Source organism: Benincasa hispida, chromosome 10 (genome assembly GCF_009727055.1).
Source record: "Benincasa hispida cultivar B227 chromosome 10, ASM972705v1, whole genome shotgun sequence".
Taxonomy (NCBI): domain Eukaryota; kingdom Viridiplantae; phylum Streptophyta; class Magnoliopsida; order Cucurbitales; family Cucurbitaceae; genus Benincasa; species Benincasa hispida.
This window is the reverse complement of record NC_052358.1, coordinates 43,100,950-43,125,266: the sequence shown is the minus strand read 5'-3', so window position 1 is coordinate 43,125,266 and position 24,317 is coordinate 43,100,950. Positions and strand designations below refer to the sequence as shown.

Here is a 24,317-nt window from a genome sequence, read left to right as displayed (position 1 = left end):
CAAAAGTAAATCACATTTGCAAATAAGTGTATTGCAATCCAAAGTAAGATATAATTGGTCAATTTTGGGTGGATAGGAAGGGTAAAAACATGATATTTACCTTCAAGATTAAGCAGCAAGAAGAGCACAACAAAAGCCCAAAGATACCAACTACAAAATAATGTTGAGTTCATGTTTAATAATTGTGCCAAAAACTTTTTCCCTTTTTTAAGTTAAGCACAAGAGTAATAATAATAATAATATTTCAATAGTTTCGACAAAGGCTCCAACATATCAACTACGTAAAACGTTGATTCTAGTTTCTATACATTGTATCTTTAAAATTTTGAATTTAGTTTTCATTTGGTCTTTAAATTTTAAATGTTACATTCTTAACCCTTGATCATCTGATTTGAATTTGATTTTCATTTGATCTCTAAATTTTAATAATTTAAACTTTTATCTATGAGTTTTCACTAATACTCAATTTTTAGTTTTTAGAATTACTTAACATTCAATTAATCAATTTAAAATAATTATGATACAAACATTTTTAATCAACTTTAATTTTTGGAATTATATATTCCAATTCTATTAAAATTTGTAACATTTATATTCATATGATGTGAAACACAATAATTTTATAACATACTGAAATTACCTATTTTAAAATTTGCCATGATCCCATTTTCTAAATGAAATTTCTTTTATTTGGAAAAATAGTCCCATTTACTTTTTTACCCTACCCAAACTTTTTAGGTAGTGAAAAGAAGAAACTTTAGAAATAAAAAAAAGAAATACTTGGAAATATAACATTGTCTAATTTTTTTTTTAATAAATGTTTCTGGTAAATGAAAATTGTCTCACCTTATGCCAACAACTTTCTTGAAATCATGTTGATATGTCTTTGTAATGTGTTCATAGAAATTAAATTTAGGTTCCCCTGGGCAATGTTTCTGCATCATAAAAAAACAAACATATCTAAATTGAAATTACTTGATTTTTATCTTAAATTTTTAATTGTATCATCGTATTGAATTTGAAACACTAACTCGTTATAAGATCATACTCTCATTCTCAAAATTGATATAGAAATTTTTCCACGAATAAGACTAGTGTTATCTTTTATGATATTAGAAGTTTGATTTTATTAGTTGAATTAATAAAAATTACATATTAAAAAGAAGTCTTTTCTATTTCTTTTTTAACATTAGTAAACAAATTAATTGAAATTGAAATTGAACCAAAGATAAAACTTGTAACATTTATTTAAGTTTAAGGTCAAATTTGATGAAATTGATAATTTCGAATCGGAACTGATACAAATTTAAGGTGAAATTTGATTTTTTCCATTGTTGAGGAGTTGCAAATAATTTAACCTTAATTTCAAATTTAAGTAGAAGAGTAAAAACATTTTGATGAGAAGAATTATAGGATAATTAGTATGTTTTAGTTAATATTTAATTAGAAGTTAATTTAGATTAATTAATGTTTAATTAGTTAAATTACCGTTTTCAACTGCATCGCATTTTTTTCTTCAAAATAAATATGAAAACTAAAGAATAAATAAATAGAATTTGTTTGAAGGGTTGTTTTTAAATATAGAAAAAAGAACCAAAATATTTACATCTAATAGTAAAATATGACAGTCTATCTGTGATAGACCGCCATTAACTACTATTTATATCTTCGCTATCTATCACGATCTATTGCAAATAAACTATGATATTTTGCTATTAGTTATAAATATATTTTTTTTTAGCAATTTTGTAATATGGAAATTATTTGTAACCTTAATAAAGCCTCGTCGAAGATAAATGTAATCGGACTTTGTGATTGATCCATGAAACTGCTTCGCAAATGCAACCTAAAATAAGAATTATACAACGAATTTAGAGGTTGTTCGATATTTATTTTATATTGTATAAATAAATTATTTTTTAATAATAAAAAGGACAAATACAAGAGAGAAATCTTTTTAATTATTTTTTTAATGATGATCCCTAATTTATTTTATTTGATTCTTCTGAAATAATTTTGAAAATGTAACAAATAGATATATCATAGTTATTATATTAAAAAGTCAATTAAACATTTTAAACCAACTAAGTAGTTGGAAAAATATTGAAGAAACCCCCTCTTAAAGAGAATTCTCACAAATAGTCAATAAAGACTACTCAAGAGAGTTTCATCAAACCGGTGACTAAATTTTAATTATAAATTCTAAGGACTAAATTCTAACTTTTTTTCAAACTTTATCAAGAGTAAATTTGTTAGATATAAAAATTACAGTCGAAATATCGTTTATTCTTAAATTTATCAAAAAAAAATAAATAAATAAATAAAAAAACAAATAATAGAAATGTTTAATTACCATCCAAGCTATGACCGCAGCATTTTTCCAAAATCCTTCGGCACGTTCTTTAAACTCATCATCTTCAGAAGAAACATTGGAGAATTAAAAGTTTTAATTGAAGCATGGCTAAAATCTAGTATACATTATATATAAAATTCTAGAAATAGTAATTGAAAATCATTATTATTTGTTAAAATACTATTTTTTGGTCACTCATTCTATTTTAGCTTTTATTTGTTAGAAAGTTACCTAAATTTCATTTGAAATAATGTTTTAATATATATACATATATACTTAGAGGTAAGAGGTACAACCTCTGCCTTTTAAGGGTCCTTTAGTAAGCATTTAGTTTTTTGGTTTTTATTTTTGGTTTTTGGCTTATAAACACTATTTCTACCCCTCTAAATTCTTTGCTTTCATATCTACTTGTTACTCGTTTTCAAAAACCAAGTCAAATTTTGAAAACTAAAAAAATATAGCTTTTAGAAACTTGTTTAAAAACTAGTTTATGAGGGTGCTAAGAATGTGTCAAACCTAGTTGAGATGATCGGTGCACCTCTTGATCCCGATCACTCACTTATGACTTGTTAAAAAAAACTTATTTTTGTTTTTGAAATTTAGCTAAGAATTCAACATCTTTACTCATGAAAAATAGATTTTTTTTTAAATAATGTTATTTTAATATATATTGACAAAAGTAGGATAGGATTGAAAATATTGTTAAAAATAGGTTTTTAAATCGTGGACTCGGTACACGATTACTTAATCGTGTACTCGGTATACGATTCCCTGTTGATCTGGAACGCGCAGTTTGCCGTGGCAGTCCTGCAGCGTTGACTGAGATAATCGTGTACCCGGTACACGAGTCCCTTCTCCATTACACCGCCGCGAGTCTTCTTCTTCCTCCATCCGAAAGCCTTCTGCCTCCTCTTTTCTTCTATCTTCTCCGTTCGAAAATCTCCTCTGTTCGTCCATCCAAACAAATTATCCGAAAGTTTTCTACCTTAAGTCGTGTGCCTCCATTTAACCGTCCGTCCAACCGTTCGACCGAAAGCTTCTCCTCTCTTTGATTGTGGTAAAAAAATTTCCCTACGTTGTTCAAATATATAATATTCATATATATATATATATATATATATTATGGTACTTATATTGTTTGCATTTGGGCTCAACTTAATGTGTAGTTTATGGATCCATGATTTATTTGTTGGGTTAAATCTAGAAATATATGTATATGTTTGTCTATTTGTTGGGCTGATTTTGTCTAATGTACTTTATGAACTTAGAAATTAGATTTTGGTTGGGCTACTTTTCTGATTTTGTCTAATGTAGTTTATGAACTTAATGTGTAATTATAATGTAGTGTATGAACTTAGAAATTATATTATGTTTATGAACTTAAAAATGAAGATTGATTTATATATATAATATTTTGTTTGCAGTTGAAAAAATCATAATAAATATATTGATGCGTCCTGAAGATTTTGTTATTCTTAAACCTAGAAATGATGGAGATAGTGACATTGACGTTGAAGTTAATGAATTAATTGGAAACGATAGTAGTGGGAAACATGATCTTGAGTTGGTACCATTAGATATGTTTACCCAAATAGATTGGACAATTATAAATTCAACGTGCGAACTAGGGTCTACTTTGGAGGAAAGAAATATAAGTGTAGATAACTGTAGTTTAATACAGAAAAGAATGTTGTTTAATACCAAAGAAGATTTACAGCTTGCTGTAAAAAAATATTGTGTGACAGAACACTACGAAATTGTAGTGGAATAAAATCAAGATCTTTGGTATATCAGATGTAAATCATGGAGTGATGGTTGTGCTTGGAGGTTACGGGCATGTCTGCGTAAAACTCATGGGATGTTCGAAATCACCAAACTTCAAGAGGAACACTCATGTTTGTTTTCAGAATTGACACAGAATCATTCACAACTTGATTCAAATTTTATGAGTATCGAAATCCAAAATTTGGTTAGAGCTGATCCTGGGGTATATGTGGCCCTATTCCAAGAAGCAATTAAAAAACAATATGGCTATAATGTTAATTATAGACGGGTGTGACAAGCCAAGAGAAAAACATTGATTGCTGTGTTTGGTGATTGGAAGAAATCATATTCATAGCTTTCGTATTGGTTGAGTGCTGTTGTTCATTACAATCCAGGAACACGAACAGATTGGTTTTTCCTTCCCTCTGATGTGCTTGGTCAAGTTTTTTTGGTCCCTTGGTCATGTAAGAGAAGGGTTCAAACATTGTAGACCATTAATCCAGATGGATGGAACTCATCTCTATGGAAAGTATAAGGGAAAATTATTGACCGTCTTATCTATTGATGCAAACGAACATATATTTCCCCTTGCTTTTGCTATTATTGAAGGTGAAAATTCGTCCAGTTGGTCATGGTTTTTGTGGGCATTGCGTGAATATGTTAGCCAAAGAGAGGGTATTTGCTTGATTTCTGATAGACATAAGGGCATTCTTGCTGCAATTAATAATGAGGCAATTGGTTGGAGTGAACCTAGAGCGTACCATCGATATTGTCTTCGCCATGTTACCAGTAATTTCAATACGAAATACAAATCAAAGCAACTAAAAAATTTGGTGTTTAAGGCAGGAAATCAACACCAAAGGCGCGAGTTCATTCGGTGCATGAAAGAATTGAAATAATTGCACCCTGAATGTCTTGAATATTTTTTAGACATTGACTTGGAAAAATGAACTCAATCACACGATGGTGGGTACCGCTATGGGTGGATGACAAGCAGCTGAATGCATGAATGGTGTTTTCAAAGGTGCTAGAATATTACCAATTACTTCTTTGGTTAGGCTAACATTCTGTCGCACAATACTATATTTTGAACGTCGGAGACAAGAAATCAGTGAAACACTCGATCGTGGGGACATGTATACAGAATATGCCCTAAAAAAACTTAAGAGGTGGGAAAAATGAGCATCTACGCATACGGTGACATCTATTGATAGGAAAGTCAAACTTTTGAAGTACAATCTGGCATAAGTATGATATCTCCCCATAAAGGACAACACACCCAAGTTTTGAGCTTGAAAGAAGGAACATGTTCTTGCAATAAGTGACACTCATTCAAGATTCCATGCTCTCATGTAATTGCAGTTTGTAGTTACATGCATACGATATACATACCACTTATTGATGAATGCTATAAATTGTCCAATTTCAAGCGATGTTATGAAGGTCGCTTCCATCCAATACAACACCTAGATTATTGGCCAGAATTATCATTTACGGAAGTTCCTCCAAATGCGGACTTACTAAGAGAATAGGGTGGGCCAAAAAGTACGCGCATTCATAATGAAATGGAGAGAGGCAAGCCAAAAAGTGCGACGTACAATTTGCAAGAGAGGACATAACAGACGCATTTGTCCACAATGTACATTAGGTCTTTCGTCTTCGGGTCATTAGGTGTATCTTTTTTTTTACTTGTATTTTTTATGTAATTTATATTTTATGTACTTGTATTTTTTATGTATTTCATGTAATTGTATCTTTTATGTACTTATAATTTTTATGTAATTGTTTCATTTTATGTAATTGTAATTTTTATGTAATGAATTTATTTTATGTAATTGTGGACCCGTTCCTAAAGTCTTAATATTGTTTTACATCTCCAATTAAAAAAAAATAATTAGTCAATATATTTTTTTTTTAAAAGAAAAACAAATCGTGGACCCGGTCCATGAGTTTCCTTGCAACCGGTCAACCAGTCAGCCGACGTGGTGCTGACTGGATTAAACCGTACTTGTGTACCCCATACATGAGTTTGCCACATGAAAATCGTGTACCCCGTACACGATTTCTCTTCCCTAATTTTGTCAATAGTTTTAGCAAACACCTATTTTTAAAAATGCTTTCAATCCTACCATATTTTTGTCAATATATATTAAAATAACATTATCTAAAAAAATTAGAAAAATACAAACCATTTTAATTTTAAAAAATTAAAAACCAAAAGGAAAATGATTACTAAACGGATCTAAATATTTTGTTTAAATTCATTCTATATATCTTAATAAATCAGAAATTCAATTCCTATAATAGGCTAAATTTTTGAAAAATGATTTCAAGTGACAAAGCTCCTGAAAATATTTACACATATAACAAAAGTTCAAAATCTATTAATGATAGATATTGGACATTATTAGACTTCTATCGATATCTATTATTGATAGATTCTGAAATTTTGCTATATTTATAAATATTTTGATTATTTTTCTATATTTGAAAACAACTCTATTTTTTTTGTTAGTCAAAATTTGTAAAATAATAACACAATTTTATATTTTTTATTAATGGAAAAAACATAATATAAATATGCTTCTAAAATTTTTAGAAAGGATAATAATAGAGACCGTTTATTTATTTATTTATTTTTGAAAACTTGTACCATAAACTAACCGTATAAATAATTTAAAGATTTATAAAAGTAAATATGAATATTTGAAATTACATGATTAAAATGGAACAAATTATAACCAAAATAATATTTAAACTTAAATAATTTACCATCTTGAGATGGTGTAGATTCCCGATGAATAGAATCCTCCCACCACTTCCAGATTCGTATCTACGCAAATTGAAAAAAAGATAGATTAAGAAAAAAAGTTGTATATATTATAAATATAATANAATAGATACCGATTGTTTAGTATCTTAAACACTATGTGTCAATCTTCATGTTCTCCATGTATCTTGTCTTACTATTTTACTATATGACATTTGGTGGATTTTAAAATCACATACATGTGTGAAGAATCCACTACAAATTTCAACTAAATTTTCATAATTTTAGTTATTTTATTTTATTATTATATTATATTATATTTATTTATTCATGTATGTATATTATATTTATATACTATTATATTATATTTTCTCCATATCCGTTGCACTTATCAATTTCGTTATCGACACGAGCTTCTATTGTTTCCATTGCTAAAGATAGGTTCTAAAAGTAAATCGATTTTTTTTACTCTTTATTATAATTAATAAATTAAATGTTATTTTGCATATTTAGTATATATTAAATTTCTAATATAAATACAATATTTTGTGATAGTTTTGCCATGAAAAATCTTACAAAATTAGAATTTGTAGCCCTTACATTAATGACAATAATTATTTGTCATGGGTGCTCAAAGCCAAAATTCACCTAGATGTTATGAACTTAGGAGAAACAATTAAAGAAGGAAATACGACATCCAGTTAGGACAAAGCAAAAACTATGATTTTCCTTCGTCATATTCTTCACGAGGGATTAAAAATGAAGTATTTTACAATAAAAGATCCCCGTATCTTGTGGAAAAATTTGAAAGAAAGGTATGGTCATAAAAAAGGTATGATCATAAAAAGCAATTATTCTTCCTAAAGCTCGTTATGAGTGGATGCATTTAAGGCTACAAAATTTTAAATTAGTAAGTGATTACAATTTTGCATTATTTAAAATCAATTCAAAATTGTTATTATGCGGAGACAAAATTACTGATGTTGATATGTTAGAGAAGACATTTTCTATATTTCATGTCTCTAATATGCTCCCGCAGTAGCAATATTGAGATAAATGTTTTAAACAATATTCTAAACTAATTTCATGTCTTCTCATGGCTGAACAAATTAACGAGTTATTGATGAAAAATCAAAAATCTCGACCAACTGGAACAACACCATTCCCTCAAATGAATACTAAGAATCTTAATAATGTGGTCGAGATGGTGGTCGTGGTCGAGGTCGTGATCGTGTCAGAGGAAGAAATAATTATTATTTTCATGTTGGTCATTCTAATCATTCAAATTTCAAAAGAGCCATACAAAATGATGATCACAAAGGAAAAACCTCACAAGATAAGAGTTCAAAGAGTGTTGAAAATAAATGTTTCTAATGCGGAATAATTGGGTATTGGTCACGTACCTGTCTTACGTTAAAACACTTAGTTGATCTCTTTGAAGAAAAAAGAGAAAAAATGTGGAAGCAAATTTTGCATACAAGGATAATGACATATTTGACCCGTCCCATATGACAAATTTGGATGTGACAGACTTCTTTGAATCTCCCGAAGAGAAGATTGACACAATTGATGGAACTTCAAATATTTTATTTGACTTCGATAATATCTATACTTAATGTTATTGTTTTCTTTTATCTACATATTTTTTTTTAGTAACTTTTGTATATTTTAAGTGTTGTTTTTCTTATTGTAAATATTTTCTTTTAAGAAAACTCAGATAGTTCTATATCAAAGTATGAAGCTTGTTGGGTGGCTAAAGGTTTTCATCAAGAGGCTATAATTTGGATTACACTTAAACGTTTAGTTTGTTGTTAAGCCTATTACCATTTACATTCTTTTAACTCTTAACTCTTGCATGCTTACCTTTGGACAATAAGGCAAGTCCATATGAATAATACCTCCTTACATGGTTTGCTCGTTGGTTTTATATTTTTATGGAGTAACCAACAGAGTTTTGATGGTTGGTTCTGTTTCTCTTGTGTGCAAACTAAATAAAGCTTTTATGGCTTAAACCAACCTCTCGCGCTTGGTATGAAAGACATTTTTTTCCCCCCAACACTTTTGGATATATTCTTTACTTCAAACATTGATTCTTCACTTGTGTTATGAATAGCAGATGATATAATCATCTTGGACAATTTTGAATAGGGAGTTTCTTAGTTGATTCACATGCTTAATTCTATATATACATTAATTGAAAGAATTAGTGGCCTTTAAGAAGGTCTTTATTTTTGTTATTCTAAGAGATGTAATACTAATGCGAGAGTTAGGCTTGGGAATTTTCTTCCCAAGCCTCTACATATGACTAGTGTTACCAACCAATATAGTTGGTTGGTTTTATTACAGGTAAAACTTGAGCAACAGGTTGTGCAACGTGTATAAACATTTTTATTAACATTGTTATATGTCTGGCAGCAGAATATCTTTTCCTTATTTGTTTGCATTGGTTTGAAGATTTTTGTGGCTTCTTTCCTTATTCTCTAGAAAATAATATTTATTCACTAAAAGATATTCTCAAAGCTAGCCTCATTTATATTGTACTTTTATTCAATTTTAGGGTTAGCCGCCTTATTAAAAAGGTGTGTATTGAGAGTTTTGAGCTTAGGGTTTGTCTAAGCCTTAACCTTCATGTATTGTTATTGAAAATCATGGTAGTTTTCGTTGAGTTTTTGGTTCATTTGTCATTGTAGAACTTGGGAGGAAATTGATTTGATATTGTATTTAAGGGAAGCTTAAGTAAATTAAAGATAATAAAAACTTATATTTAGGAAGAGCTTAAATTTGATGATTGTGAGGGGATCTCACATTGTTGGGGATGATGCCCTAAAATCTCGTGTCCTGTAGTTTGTAAATACAGTTTGTACGAACGCTTGTGATGTATAATATATGATATTTTCTTCACTACTTGACTTTGCACATTGGATGTTTTATTTGCTTTACCACAAACCAATAAACTAAAATCCCTAGTTGTCATTATGTAACTTAAGCATGTATGCGGTGACATACAAGTGGATCATGTCTTAAGTGACAACCAAAATGGTCTGTAGTATATGGATATAGGAGAGAAACCTTATCCTGGTAACGCTACAGATGCGGCCCGCTTTGTGGAATAGTTACAATTTTTGTGACTTCTACAGATGGTCTGATCCTGATCATTCGTTTGGGGACATGCGAGAGGGGGCGTGCTATACAAAAAGTTTGTATAAGACCTGACTACGAAGTGTTAACATCTCGTTATATAACGCCGTTCATGACAGAGACTTCACTTCACTAGGATAACTATAGGTAACTGATCTCAATCCTGAGTGCGTTGGGAACTCCTGCCATTGAGGGCGGTCCTTTGATTTGCATGGGTGTGAGTGACCAGGTCGCTGACTTAAACCTACCACTTTGGGGATTCGTCTGATTTAAGAGCTGGGAACTCAGCTACACAAGATGGAATTCACTCATTCCCCGAAGTAGGGGTAAGTAGATAGATTGCTCCCTTAAGGGCTGATCACAGGGCTTGAACGATGTGGCGCCACACACCTTCTCATGGCCAGAGAGGTGTCCACACATAGTAGGACTATGTCGTATTGTTCATTAGAGAGATCAGTGGTACTTAATGAGTTAGATGTAACTACAGGAACAAAATGATAAATTAGCCTAGCTGTACTTACGAGCATTTGTGAAAGATTATCGTACTGTTGATTGGTTATATTCTATGGACACAGAAATATATCTGTGCAGCTGTCGGTCTTTAGTGGAATGCTTGATAGTTAACGAATGATAGATCTTGTGGCTAAAGAGTTTAGTTAGCTATTCACGTACCATTGGAGCTTCAAGCCATAGGTTCATAAGGTCCCCTTGGTAGCTTGGATTCAAATTGAGAATCAGTTTTTGGGTTAGTTTAAAATGTTCAAATTGACTAGAGGGAGTTCGATTATATATGATATGATTGAACTAGTTAATTATATATGATATAATTCACTTTTTGTATGAGTTACATTAATTTGGAGGAAAATGGATATACATATGATTTATATCTAGTAGAGGAGAAAATACTATGGTTGATATATGATATTAAACTATAGGTTAATGAATATAATATGATTATATTTATTATTTATTAATTTGGCAATTATGATAATTGTCCGCCGTTTTCTCCGTAACTATGCGTTAGTGGGAAGTTCCATTTGGTTTTCGTAACTGAAGAATAAAATGAAAATTATTTTCATTTTGCAAAGATCATGCTTAATTGCTCACGGTGTGTTTGATACCCATCTCTTAGTAAATCAGAGATTATACAATAGCTTCCTACTAAATGATCGCTTACCTTTTCCTAAACGATCACTTAGTGCCGAGCTTTTACTAAACAATCGTATAGACTATCACTTATCTTTTCTTACACGATCATATACTTCACCTAAACGATCAAGCACTTTGTCTATATGATAGACTCGCCTTTCTCCCACTTGCTTGATCGTTGTATATGATCTCTTTTCCTCCTCACCTCTACCAAATCCGAATAGAGCCCGCTCTTTGAATTCTCACTCCGAGAATACTAAGGGTTCCAAGTGGTGGTGTCGTCCTCATTCTTTGTTTGTTCGTGTGGTGGCCGTTCATGGTAGACGACCAGTCTTTTGGTGAATGATAGCCTTCCATTCGTGGAGAGAGCAAGATTTTTGCTGTGAAGAGAGTCTTCAACTGGTAAGTTTTCTTGTTCTCTTGTTGGTTGATCTTTAAGCATGCCGGTAATTTAGAGTTTGATGCATATCTGTATGTTTGAATGTAAATGTGGTAATTATGTCATAATGATTTTTGAAAGATCCGCTTCCGCTCAGAGGTACTCTTGTATAAGAGTTCCTTCAATTGGTATCAGAGCCAGGTTTCTGATATTTCAAATTCATTGATACAAAGAATTGCATTTATATTCTTGGTGGGTAATTGCATGTCTACTGTCTGTTTTAAGCGTTAATTTGTCTGTGGATGTATGGATTAATGGAGTTTCTGGGATGAAGCCTCGATTTGTTTAAATTATTTTACATTTCAAGTTAATTATAAAGGCCCCTGCATTTTTGGGCATTATTAACTTCTGTCGAGTCTGTATTCAAAGTTGATTGAGTCTGTGAGTCATTTGTGAAGAAGCTTCGTAGCAAGGGTTGCTGTTCTTCGAGGATGAAGACGACCAAGCGTTGGTCGGGTCGTGTAGACGAATAGACAATCGTTGAGTATCGAATACTCAGGAGCTATTTTATGCATGCACATTAGACAATCATATAGCTCAGCAAACTTCATCGCTTAGTTACTGACTATACGATCGTAGAGTAAATCATTTACCTATTACGTGTTAAGTGATCGTCTAGACGATCGGGCTTCTCAACTTTGTTGTCATCTAAGCGATTGTTTAGCATCCGTGTGTTGTCGTCTTATGCGCTACATAATTGTTTTCCTTGAGGCGTTTACTAAATGATGGTAGCTTCGCCCGAAAGTTCACGACTCGGTTCGCCTGTGAACCGGTTTGCTCGATGGGAAAATGTAATAGATAGAATTTTTCATTCCGTTTTTAGAGGTGGTTCATCCCGGTCCATTTTATCTGTGTTAATATACATATGATGTATGTTTTATTTATATATCATATGGTATGCCATATAAAAAAATCCCACCTTAGGTTATGTATTGGTCATGCATTATCTCTTTATTATAAATGTTATGATTTAGAGAAGCATGATTTAAATTACATAAGAGCATGCTTATGCATCATATAATATAAGAGTTATATTTATGCATGCATAAAACATTGACATGCATCATCTTGATATTATAATTGTTATAGTATAAGGGTGTATGAAAAGCATGTGTGCTTGGCTGTTACTTGTATATAAAAGTTATGTATAGTAATGACCGGACATTGCATGAAGTATGACACATAGGCTAAATTTATAAGCGTTATAAATACCTTGTTGTGTGGCATTATATGTTTTAGTGGTTTCTTTTATAATGGTTATAAAAAGAAATTAGAACTAAAATCAATAAGAAAGACATGCATGCCAACTTAGGTTTAATTCATGGTTTTAAAATGTTTAAAACTTGGATGAGATAGACCTAAGATCACGGTTCTAATATGATTAGCAACCTTAGGCTTTAATCTTTTAATCAGTTTAATAGGATTAAATTGACTAATAAAAGGTTAAAGTGTAGCAAATCTATCTATAAGGAATCTTTTGTCTAAGGCGGGTTCTTATTAGGCTGGGGTATTTAAGGTGATAGAAACGGAACACCCCTACCTGGGAACCTACCTGGAAAGGTGAATTAGATAGATTTGATGCATGCGTGCAAGCTTAAGGACAACCCATTAAAGAGTTTAATGTGACTACTTGAACTTGTTTTATTTCAAAGACAAAAGTTGTTTTTAAGCGGACTTAATAAATGACTTAGACTAAAATCAGTAGCCGGATTGTCTAGGTTGATTAACCCCTAGGTAGAACATTCAGTGCGAGGTACTTGGGGCATTTAATGCTTCATTTAAACCTTTTCCTTTAAAATATAAAGATGTTTAAAACTGTTGTAACTCAATCTAAATGTCAATGAATTTCTCCAAAAGAAAATGCCCAACTTTAGCACCTTCGATTTGAGCACATCAATCTTAATAGGATTGAGAGATTGATAAAGAATGGCCTTGTAAGTGAGTTAGAAGAAAATTATTTACCAATGTACGAATCTTGCCTTGAGGGTAAATTGACCAAACGACCTTTTACTGGAAAAGATTATCGAGCCAAAGAGCCTCTTGTGTTAGTACATTCTGACCTCTGTGTCTATAAATGTGCGGGCCCGAGGAGGCTATGAGTATTTTATTTGTTTTACTGATGATTACTCTAGGTATGGGTATGTTTATCTAATGCAACAGAAGTCTGAATCCTTTGAAAAGTTCAAAGAGTTCAAGGTTGAAGTTGAAAATGCATTGGATAGACGGATTAAAACACTTTGATCAGATTGAGGTGGAGAGTTTTTGGATTCAGGATTCCAGGACTATTTGATAGAACATGGAATCGTTTCCCAACTCTCAGCGTTGGGTACACCTCAACAAAATGGTGTATCAGAGAGGAGAAATAGAACCTTGTTGGACATGGTTCGTTTGATGATGAGTTACGTTTCCTTATTGGACTCGTCTTGGGGTTTTGCAGTGGAGACTGCAGTATACATACTCAACTGTGTTTCTTTCCAAGAGTGTTGCGAGAACACCTCTGGAGTTGTTGAATGGGCGTAAAGCGAGTTTATGTCACTTTCGCTTATGGGGTTGCCCAACACATGTGCTTGAGGCCAATCCCAAGAAGTTGGAACCACGGTCGAGATTGTGCCTCTTTGTACGCTACCCCAAAGGGACATGAGGAGGTTATTTTTATGATTCGTCAGAAAATAGGGTGTTTGTATCGACGAACGCTACTTTCCTGGAGGAGGATCATATTAGGGAGCACAGTCCACATAGTAAAGTCGTGATACATGAGCTTTTCAACGAAACTACTGAAACTTCAACAAGAGTTATTGAAAAGCCTGCTTCATCAACAAGGGTTGTTGATGATAATTCATCTAGTAAGTCAATTCCACCTCAAGAGTTGAGTAAACCTGACGCAGTGGAAGGGTTGTGAACCCGCCCATTCGCTATCTGGTTTTCACGAAAATCCTGGCTGTGGTAGCCGATGGCGACGTTGAGGATTTGTTGTCTTATCAGAAGGCAATGGAGGATGTACACCGAGATGAATGAGTCAAAGCCATGGATCTCGAGATGGAGTCTACTTCAACTCAATATGGGATCTTGTAGATCAGCCTGATGAGGTAAGACCTATAGGTTGTAAATGGATCTACAAGTACAAATGGGGTGCTGATGGAAAGGTGCAAACCTTCAAGGCTCGACTTGTGGTAAAGGGTTATACCTAGGTGGAGGGAGTCAACTATGAGGAGACCTTCTCGCCTGTTGCCATGTTAAAGTCGACTCACATCCTCCTGTCCATTGCTGGTTTTTATGATTATGAGATCTACCAAATGGATGTCAAGATGGCCTTTCTGAATGGCAATCTTGAGGAGACCATTTACATGGTGCAGCCTGAGAGATTCATTAACCAAGGTCAAGAGCAAAAAGTTTGCAAACTGAATCGATCCATTTTTAGGCTGAAATAGGCGGCTTGATCTTGGATCATTCGGTTTGATACTGCGATCAAACCATATGGCTTTAACCAAAACGTTGATGAACCTTATGTCTACAAGAAGATCATCAACGGTTCAATAGTTTTCTTAGTGTTGTATGTAGATGATATCCTCCTCATTGGGAATGATGTAGGTCTACTGACTGCAGTTAGGAACTGGCTAGCGACCCAATTCCAAATGAAAGATTTGGGAAAGGCTCAGTTTGTTCTGGGAATACAGATCTTTTAGGAACGTAAGAACAAAGTGCCATCACTGTCTCAGGCATCGTACATTGATAAGATGTTGCTCAAGTACTCGAAACAAGACTCCAAAAGGGGCTTACTACCATTCAGGCATGGAGTCACTTTGTCTAAGGACATGTGTCCTAAGACGCCTCAAGAGGTTGAGGAGATGAGATGGGTCCCATATGCATCTTCCATTGGCAATCTGATATATGTAATGCTCTGTATTAGGCCACACATCTTCTACGTTGTGGGAATAATCAGTAGGTATCAGTTTAACCCAGGCTAGGGTCCCTGGACCGCAGTTAGGAACATCCTCAAGTATCTTTAGAGAATGAGGAACTACATGCTCATGTATGGATCTAGGGATTTGATCCTTACTAGATACACGGATTCTGACTTTTAGACTGATAAGGACTCTCGAAAATCCACTTCAGGGTCAATTTTTACTCTTAACGGAGGAGTTGTAGTATGGCGAAGCACTAAGCAGGGGTACATCGCTGACTCCACGATGGAGGCCAAGTACGTAGCGACTTGTGAAGCTACTAAGAAGGCCGTTTGGCTCAGAAAGTTCTTGACAGAGCTGAAAGTTGTTCCAGATATGTCTAGGCCCATCACTCTCTATTGTGACTATAGTGGTGCTGTGGCGAACTCCAAAGAGCCCAGTAGTCACAAGCGCGACAAACACATAGAGCGGAAGTATCACCTGATCCATGAGATAGTGCATCAAGGGGATGTGATCGTCACGAAGATCACTTTGGAGCACAACGTTGCTAACCCGTTTAGGAAGGCTCTTACGGCTACAATGTTTGAGGGTCACCTTCAGAGCATGGGTCTACAGGACCGCCGGCGGTTTGACTAGGACAAGTGAGAGATTTTATTATACTGGGCCTTAGTGCCCTAGTTTATTATTTTATGCTAGTTTTATTTATATGCCACTCACTTTAGGAGAAGTGAGAGATTGTTGGGGATGATGCCCTAAAGTCTCATGTCCTGTAGTTTGTAAACACAGTTTGTACGAATGCTGGTGATATATAATATATGATATTTTTTTCACTACTTGACTTTGCACATTGGATGTTTTATTTACTTTATCATAACCCAATAAACTAAAATCCTTAGTTGTCATTATGTAACTTAAGCATGTATGTGGTGACATACAAGTGGATCATATCTTAAGTGACAACCAAAATGGTCTGTAGTATATGGATATAGGAAGGAAACCTTATCTTGGTAACGCTATGGATGCGGTCCCCTTTGTGGAATAGTTACAAGTGTTGTGACTTTCTATAGATGGTCTGATCCTAATCATTCGTGTGGGGACATGCAAGCGGGGCGTCTTATACAAAGAGTTTGTATAAGACCTGAACACGAAGTGTTAACGTCTCATTATATAATGTCGTTCATGACAGAGACTTCACTTCACTATGATGACCATAGGTAACATGACCTCAATCCTGAGAGCGTTGGGAACTCTTACCATTGAGGGCGGTCTTTTGATTTGCATGGTGTGAGTGATCAGGTTGCAGACTCAAACCTACCACTTGGGGATTCGTCTGATTTGGGAGTTGGGAACTTAGCTACATAAGATGGAATTCACTCCTTCCCGAAGCAGGGGTAAGTAGATAGATTTCTCCCTTAAGGGATGATCCCAGGGCTTGAACGATGTGACCCCATACATCTTCTCATAGCTGGAGAGGTGTCCACACATAGTAGGACTATGTTGTATTGTTCTTTAGAGGGATCAGTGGTATTTAAGAAGTTAGATGTAACTACAGGGGTAAAACGATAAATTGGCCGAGTTGTACTTACGAGCATCTGTGAAGGGTTATCATACTGTTGATTGTTTATATCCAATGGACACAGAAATATATTTGTGGTAAGTAGAGTGCAATTATCGTTCTTTAGTGGAATGCCTGGGAGTTAACCGATGGTAGATCTCGTGGGTAAAGAGTTTAATCAGCTATTCACGTACCATTGGAGCTTCAAGCCATAGGTCCATAAGGTCCCCTTGGTAGCTTAGATTCAAGTTGAGAATTAGTTTTTAGGTCAGTTTGAAATGTTTAAATTGACTATAGGGAGTTTGATTATATATGATATGATTGAATTAGTTAATTATATATGATATAATTGACTTTATGTATGACTTTATGTATGAGATACATTAATTTGAAGGAAAATGGATATAAATATGATTTATATCTAGTGGAGGAGAAAACACTATGGTTGATATATGATATTAAACTATAGGTTAATGAATATAATATGATTATATTTATTATTTATTAATTTGGTAATTATGGGATAATAGGCCGCCGTTTTCTCCGTAACTGTGCATTAGTGGGAAGTTTCATTCGATTTTTGTAACTGAAGAATAAAATAAAAATTGTTTTCATTTTGCAAAGATCACGGTTAATTTCTCACAGTGTGTTTGCTGCCTATCGCTTAGTAAATCAGAGATTATACGATAGCTTGAGTTTACTAGATGATCGCTTACACGTGTGCACTTCCTACTAAGTGATCGCTTACCTTTTCCTAAACGATCGCTTAGTGCCGAGCTTTTACTAAATGATCGTATAGATGATCACTTACCTTTTCTTACACGATCATATACTTCACCTAAACGATCAACCACATTGTCTATACGATAGACTCGCCTTTCTCCCACTTGCTTGATCGTTATATACGATCTCTTTTCCTCTTCACCTCTACCAAATCCGAACAGAGCCTACTCTTTGGATTCTCACTTTGAGAATACTAAGTGTTCCAATTGGTGGTATCGTCCCCATTCTTCATCTGTTTGTGTGGTGGCAGTTCGTGGTAACGATCGGTGTTTTGGTGAATGATAGCCTTCCGTTCATGGAGAGAGTGAGATTTTTGCTGTGAAAAGAGTATTCAACAGGTAAGTTTTCTTGTTCTCCTGTTGGTTTATCTTTAACCATGCCGGTAATTTATAGTTTGATGCATATTTGTATGTTTGAATGTAAATGTAGTAATTATGTCACAATACTTTTTGGAAAGATCCGCGTACTCTCATATAAGAGTTCCTTCATCTTAGGGGAAGCCTAAGTATGTTGTATTGAAAGGATCTTATACAAAGTTTGGAGAAGCTAGCTTCTTTGTGAAAGTGAGGAGAGCTCACACTTAGGGGGAGCCTAGGTTGAAACTGAAAAGATAGCTATATGTGGGCCACTAAAGAGAAAGTCTATCAAATAAATTTTTTTGTTGTAATTGCTAAACTCTTTATATAGTGAAGTTTCGTTCCACCGTGTACATAAACCCCCAGATGTAGGTGAATTTGCACTGAACTGGGTTATCAGTCTCTGTGTTTTTGTATTTCTATTTGCTTTCATGTTTCCCACTTGTCATACATATTGTCTATAACATCATGCTTGACATTGTATCCTGTGTTAGATCCACCCTATTTTTTTTTCATTTGGTATCAGAGTAGGTTGATTGCTATTCATTGAGTATTCAATGGAGTCGATCAGGGAAGGTGGATCAACTACTCATCCTCTTGTGTTTGATGGAACTAACTACTCCTATTTGAAAGCCAGAATGACAACTTTTCTTAAGTTCATTGACAGTAAGACTTGGAAGGCAGTTATCTCTAGATGGACACATCTCCAAGTTATTGACAAAGATGGCAAGATCTCTCTCAAACCCGAGAAAGACTGGACTGGAGTTAAGGATGAGGCTTCCCTTGGAGTTGACAAGAGAATTTTTTGATTTATCAATACTTGTGTTTCTGCTAAGGAAGTGTGGGAGATCCTTGTCGTGGCGCATGAAGGCACCTCTAAAGTGAAGTATTGCTGAGTTCAATGCTCGTACTGTGGATATTGCAAATGAATCCTTTGCTCTTGATGAAAAAATGTCTGAAGAAAAACTTGTTCAAAAGATTCTATGTTCACTACAAAAAAGATTTGATATGAAAGTTACAACTATCGAAGAGGCCCATGATATTACTACTATGAAGGTGGATAATTTTTTTGGATCTTTGCAAACTTTTGAATTGACCTTTGATAAAAAATGTGATAAGAAAGGTAAAAACAAAGATAACCTTTGATAAAAAAATGTGACATGTCTTTGCAGTTTGTTTCTAATGAAGATCAAACTCGAAATAAAGACAAAGATACGAAAGAAAATCTTGTTGATACTCTGTCCTTGTTAACTAAACAATTCAACAAATTTATAAAACACTTAGACAGAGGGTCCGAAAACTTTCATACTTCACATGTCAAAGACAATAGTAGTAACAACAACTATATTATGCATAAAAATTTTAAACCTTCTAGAAGAAAAAGTGAAAATGAATGTGATTGTTGTTCATTGAGTATTCAATGGGTTTGGCCACTTCCAAATTGAGTTCCTAAATTATCTAGAGTAAAATATATTCAGTCACTTTATCAGATGATGAGTCTGGTTTAAGTAGTGAATCTAATGAGGAAATTCGTTCCTTGACTGTTTGTGTTGCATCTAACAATACTGAAGAGCCTGAGGTGTCTAATAAAATTGAGTAAAGACTCAAGGGTAACTAATCGTACTTCAATCCAGATTGATAATTTATCACTAGAAGAAGCCTATGGAAACTGGGAGAAGACTTACTAGTTTTGGAGTTGCAGAAGGAATAAAAAAATCAATTGAAGATAATCATCGTCTGTTAAACACCATTTCTGAGTTGAAGAAAGCGTTGAGGAAATCAAAAGTTGAACTTGAATTGATGTCAAAGTCTGTTCGCATGCTTAATTTAAGCATAGATGAACTTAACGAGATCCTATCCTCTAGTAAAAAATCATCTAATAAGCGTGACATTGTATTCAATCCGTGTAGAAAATAACTTTACAAAAGTGAATCATCATCTCTGAATCACTTTGTTCCAGTCCAGGATTCACCAATGTTGACTTCTATGTCCAAGACAAGAAGAATGTCTCATGCTCATGTAATTCATAATGAGATGACGAAGTGGCTTTTTCATTATTATGGAAAAGAAGGACACATTAAATCCTATTGTTTTCACTTGTATGGAAGAATCTACCATTCATCATTCTGGAATTATTCAAGAAGAATATGGCTCGTTACAAACTCTAACAAGTATTTATCTAGAAACAAAATGGAATGAAGGGTTAAGAAAGCGAGTCACCAGTCTGAGACAAGATGTCAAGTGGCTCTTACTGTTGGGGTTGATGCCCTAACTCTCATGAGTTCTATAGTTTATAATTGTATTGCACAAACAGTTTATTTATTTAATCAAATCTAAGATATTTTATTTGTTATTTAGTAGCATTAACCCACAAAACCAATAAACAAACATCCAAGGTTATCTTCTGTAGCTTAAACATGTATGTAAAGACATATAGGTAGATTGTGTTTAAGTGATAACCTGAACACGCTTTATAGTAGATGGATAAGGCTGGGTACCTTATCCTGGTGACACTACGAATACAACCCACTTTATAGATGTTATAATTGTTGTAAAGTTCTACAAATGATCTGATCCTGATCATTCATGTAGAGACATGTAAGCGGGGGGTGTTCTATACAATAGGGTTTGTATAAGACTGGGCCACGAAATGAACAGTCTCATTATATAACACCGTTAATAGTAGAAATGAACAGTCTCATTATATAATACCGTTAATAGTAGAGACTTACATTTTACCAGGATGACCATAGCTAACATGACCTAAATTTTGAGTGAGTTGTGAACTTCTACATATGAAGGCGGTCCTTTGATCTGCATGGGTGAGAGTGGTCATTTTGTCGACTCAATATGCCTACCATTTTGGGGATTCGTCTGATTGAGGAGTTGGGAACACAGTTACACGAGATGGAATTCACTCATTCCCTACTGTCAGGGTAAGTAGATAAATTTCTCCCTTAAGGGCTGATTCCAGATCTTGAACAATGTAGCGCCACACCCTCTCTTGGCTCAAGAGGGGTTTGGTCATAGTTGGACTATGACTTATTGTTCATTAGAGGGATCGATGATACTTAAGAAGTTAGATGTAACTACAGGGGCAAAAAGGTAATTTTGGCTCAATTGTCCCTACGAACAATTTGTGAAGGGTCGTCGTACTATTGATTGGTTATATCCAATGGACACAAAAATATCTGTAGTGCGAAGAGTGCAGCTGTCGTTCTTTAGTGGAGTGACCGACAGTTAATGAATGTTGGGTAATTTAATTAAAGAAGTTTAATTAATTATCCCAGTACCATTGAAACTTCAATCTATAGGTCCATAAGGTCTCATCTGTAGCTCAACTAGGATTATTGAGAATCAAGTTAATTTTGGATTAATTGGAATTGTTCAAATTAATTGAGGGAATTAATTATATATGATAATAATTAATTTAAATTAATTTATAGCTGATATAATTAACATAAAGTATTTGTTATATTATAATATAAAATTTATTTGAAAGGAAATAAATGAATTGGATTCATATAATTAAATTTAATATGATTTTGATTCACAATTAAATACCATAAGAAATTGAGAAGATTTTCAAAACCATAGTTATATTATATTTGATGTAATATAAACTATAGGTTATATCTTATATTAGATATAACATATAGTTTGATATATGTATATATAGTAAAGTAGTTATAATATATATATATATTATATATATAATATATATAATATATAATTAATCAATTTAATTAGTTTTTTAAATTTGATTTTTAAAAACTAATTAAGGAGGGAGTTATTCTAACTTCATCCCCCTAATATCTCTCAAATGAAAATCATGGGTGGTTTTTTGGATGAACTACTTCTTCCTCATTTTGTACGCAGAATAGTCTATGAGTGACACAAATCATTTTGCTCTGACAAAAATTCATCTCATCTCTAACTCTCTCATTGAAAAATTAAGAGAAGCCCACAACTCTCTCTTCGATTCTCAATCTTAAAGAGAATATGGAGGTTTCTTTTGTGGTGGTGCCCAATGACGGTGAAATTGTTGTGAATTGGTGTTGATCCAAGAAGAGATCGTGACCGTTTGGAGAGGATTTTGTGAAGTTTTTTGGACTTCAAGGGTTAGTATTTTTCTTAAACTTTTTCTCCTATTCTCTACGGTTTGAAGCATGCTATAAATTTTCTTTGTAGAATGCATATTTAGGTTACTGAATTTTATGATTTTGTGTAAATTAAAATTGGAAAATAATCTCGCTTCCGTCTAGGGTGTTCATAAACCTTCACTCAGTTCCTTACGATCATCTATCAAAGAAGATTGGTACTTTGACAGTGACTGCTCAATGCATATGATAGGAGAGAAAATTTCCTAACCAATCTAAAGTCATGTGGTCTTGAACATGTTATTTATGGTGATGGTGCTAAAGGAAGAATTATTGCCAAAGGAAAATTTCAATATTCTAGACTTCCCTTTCTCAATGATGCTATCCTTGCGGAAGGCTTAATAGTAAATCTCATTAACATAAGTCAGTTATGTGATTAGAGCTTCAATGTTAATTTCTCAAAAGACAGATGTCTAGTGACTAATAGTGATAATTCTCTTATCATGACAGGTATGCGATCTTCTAATGATTGTTACTTGTGGACTCCTAATATTGTTCATCATGTTTGTAACATTTCTAGGCACAATGAAGTTGTGCTCTCTCCCTATAAAAGCAGAATAGTCGAGTACAAGAATAGTATTTTTCAAGAGATGACTGTTGATATGATGCAACTTCAAATTTTGCAGAATGAGCCTAAAATGATTATGAATAGAGAACTTACTTACTCTCTGGGATATAACAATAAACATATAAAATTTGCGGTAGTAGTTCAATTTAAATCCCTCAGGCATTTTTAGATCATGCAAAATTTTTTATAGCAACTAAAGATATTTGATCAAGGAAAATCAAAGTGGGTTGAGTTAACTTCTATAAGTAGGAAAATGTTGATTATGATAACTAAAGAAACTAAAGTTGTGAGCGGTGACCAAAATTTTGGTGATGCTAAAAGTATTGTGATAGAGTCTGTGAATTATATTGTTGTCTCTATTAAGATCGTTGATGATTTTAACCATGATGTTAATCATGCTGAGTTGTTTGATGTTTTGATTGTTGCTTCTGCTAAAACATTGATTGATCATACTGTGGCTGTTAAGATATTTGTTTAGGCTCATGTGTTGTGTGATGACGTTATTAATATTGTTCTTGTTGAATCTTTGGGTAAAGTCTTTTTATCTCCTGGTACTGCTATACAATCTATTATTCCAACTAGAAGCGTTGAAAATATAAGTTAGCCTATTATTTCATCTGAAAATATAGAAAATGTAAAGTCTCTGATTGTTGATCAAGTTGAATTCAATGTTTCTGCTGATACTGGGTTTGATTCCCAAAAAACTGTTGATCTAGTTGTTTTTGAGGTTTTTATAATACTTCTACTGTCATCAATTGTGTATATGAGGTGAACAAAGGTATTATTGTTGTTTCAACTAGTCAGTTGGATAATTTTAATGTGAATGTCTTAAAGGATGACATTGCTTCTACTGATGTATCTACTCGTGTTACTACTAAAAATTGATCTTCTATTTTTAGGGTGCCTGAGAATTTGATTGTTGATAGTGGTCTGGTTGACAAAATAGTTGTGAGTATTTGTAGTCTAAATTCTAGTAAAAATGTTGTTGTTGAGAACGTTGATAGACTTGTCTCAAATATTGGTCTGCATGATGTTACAAATAAGTTTACTATTAATCAAGATGAATCTAGGGTTCTTGAAAGTAGTGTTCTTGTTGTTTTTGCAAACATGGTTGGTGATTCTGCTGAGATTAAACGTGCTTAAATTGTTTCTTTCTGTAAGACTGATGAAGTTTTAGAAGATATTCTTGAAAATGTTGCTGCCTCAGTCTTAGTCTATGTTGATATTGATAATGTGAATAGTTCTACTAAGTTAAAGTTGTCTGAAAAAGATGGTGTTGGTTGTGACCTGGTCAGAGATTTGCCTTATTTATTTATTGTGGTTCATGAGAATCTGGTTACTGAGAATGTTATTGCATCTGACCCTGGCTCTACTTGTGAT

At 33.4% G+C, this 24,317-nt stretch overlaps 1 protein-coding gene across 3 annotated transcripts in view; it reads right to left on the bottom strand.

Moving 5' to 3' along the window:
• Window positions 1-24,317, bottom strand: part of LOC120087936 (MLO-like protein 13) — a 36,046-nt gene that overhangs the window by 4,950 nt on the left and 6,779 nt on the right. For 2 of the 3 annotated variants that reach the window (XM_039044951.1, XM_039044949.1), the window contains 5 exons: window positions 6,890-6,950; window positions 2,354-2,415; window positions 1,772-1,846; window positions 847-935; window positions 101-150 (listed from right to left, as the gene is read on the bottom strand). In XM_039044951.1, the coding sequence (XP_038900879.1) occupies window positions 101-150; window positions 847-935; window positions 1,772-1,846; window positions 2,354-2,415; window positions 6,890-6,950 (337 nt within the window). The remainder of the gene's footprint in view (window positions 1-100; window positions 151-846; window positions 936-1,771; window positions 1,847-2,353; window positions 2,416-6,889; window positions 6,951-24,317) is intronic. The other variant, XM_039044952.1, reaches the window with a different exon arrangement.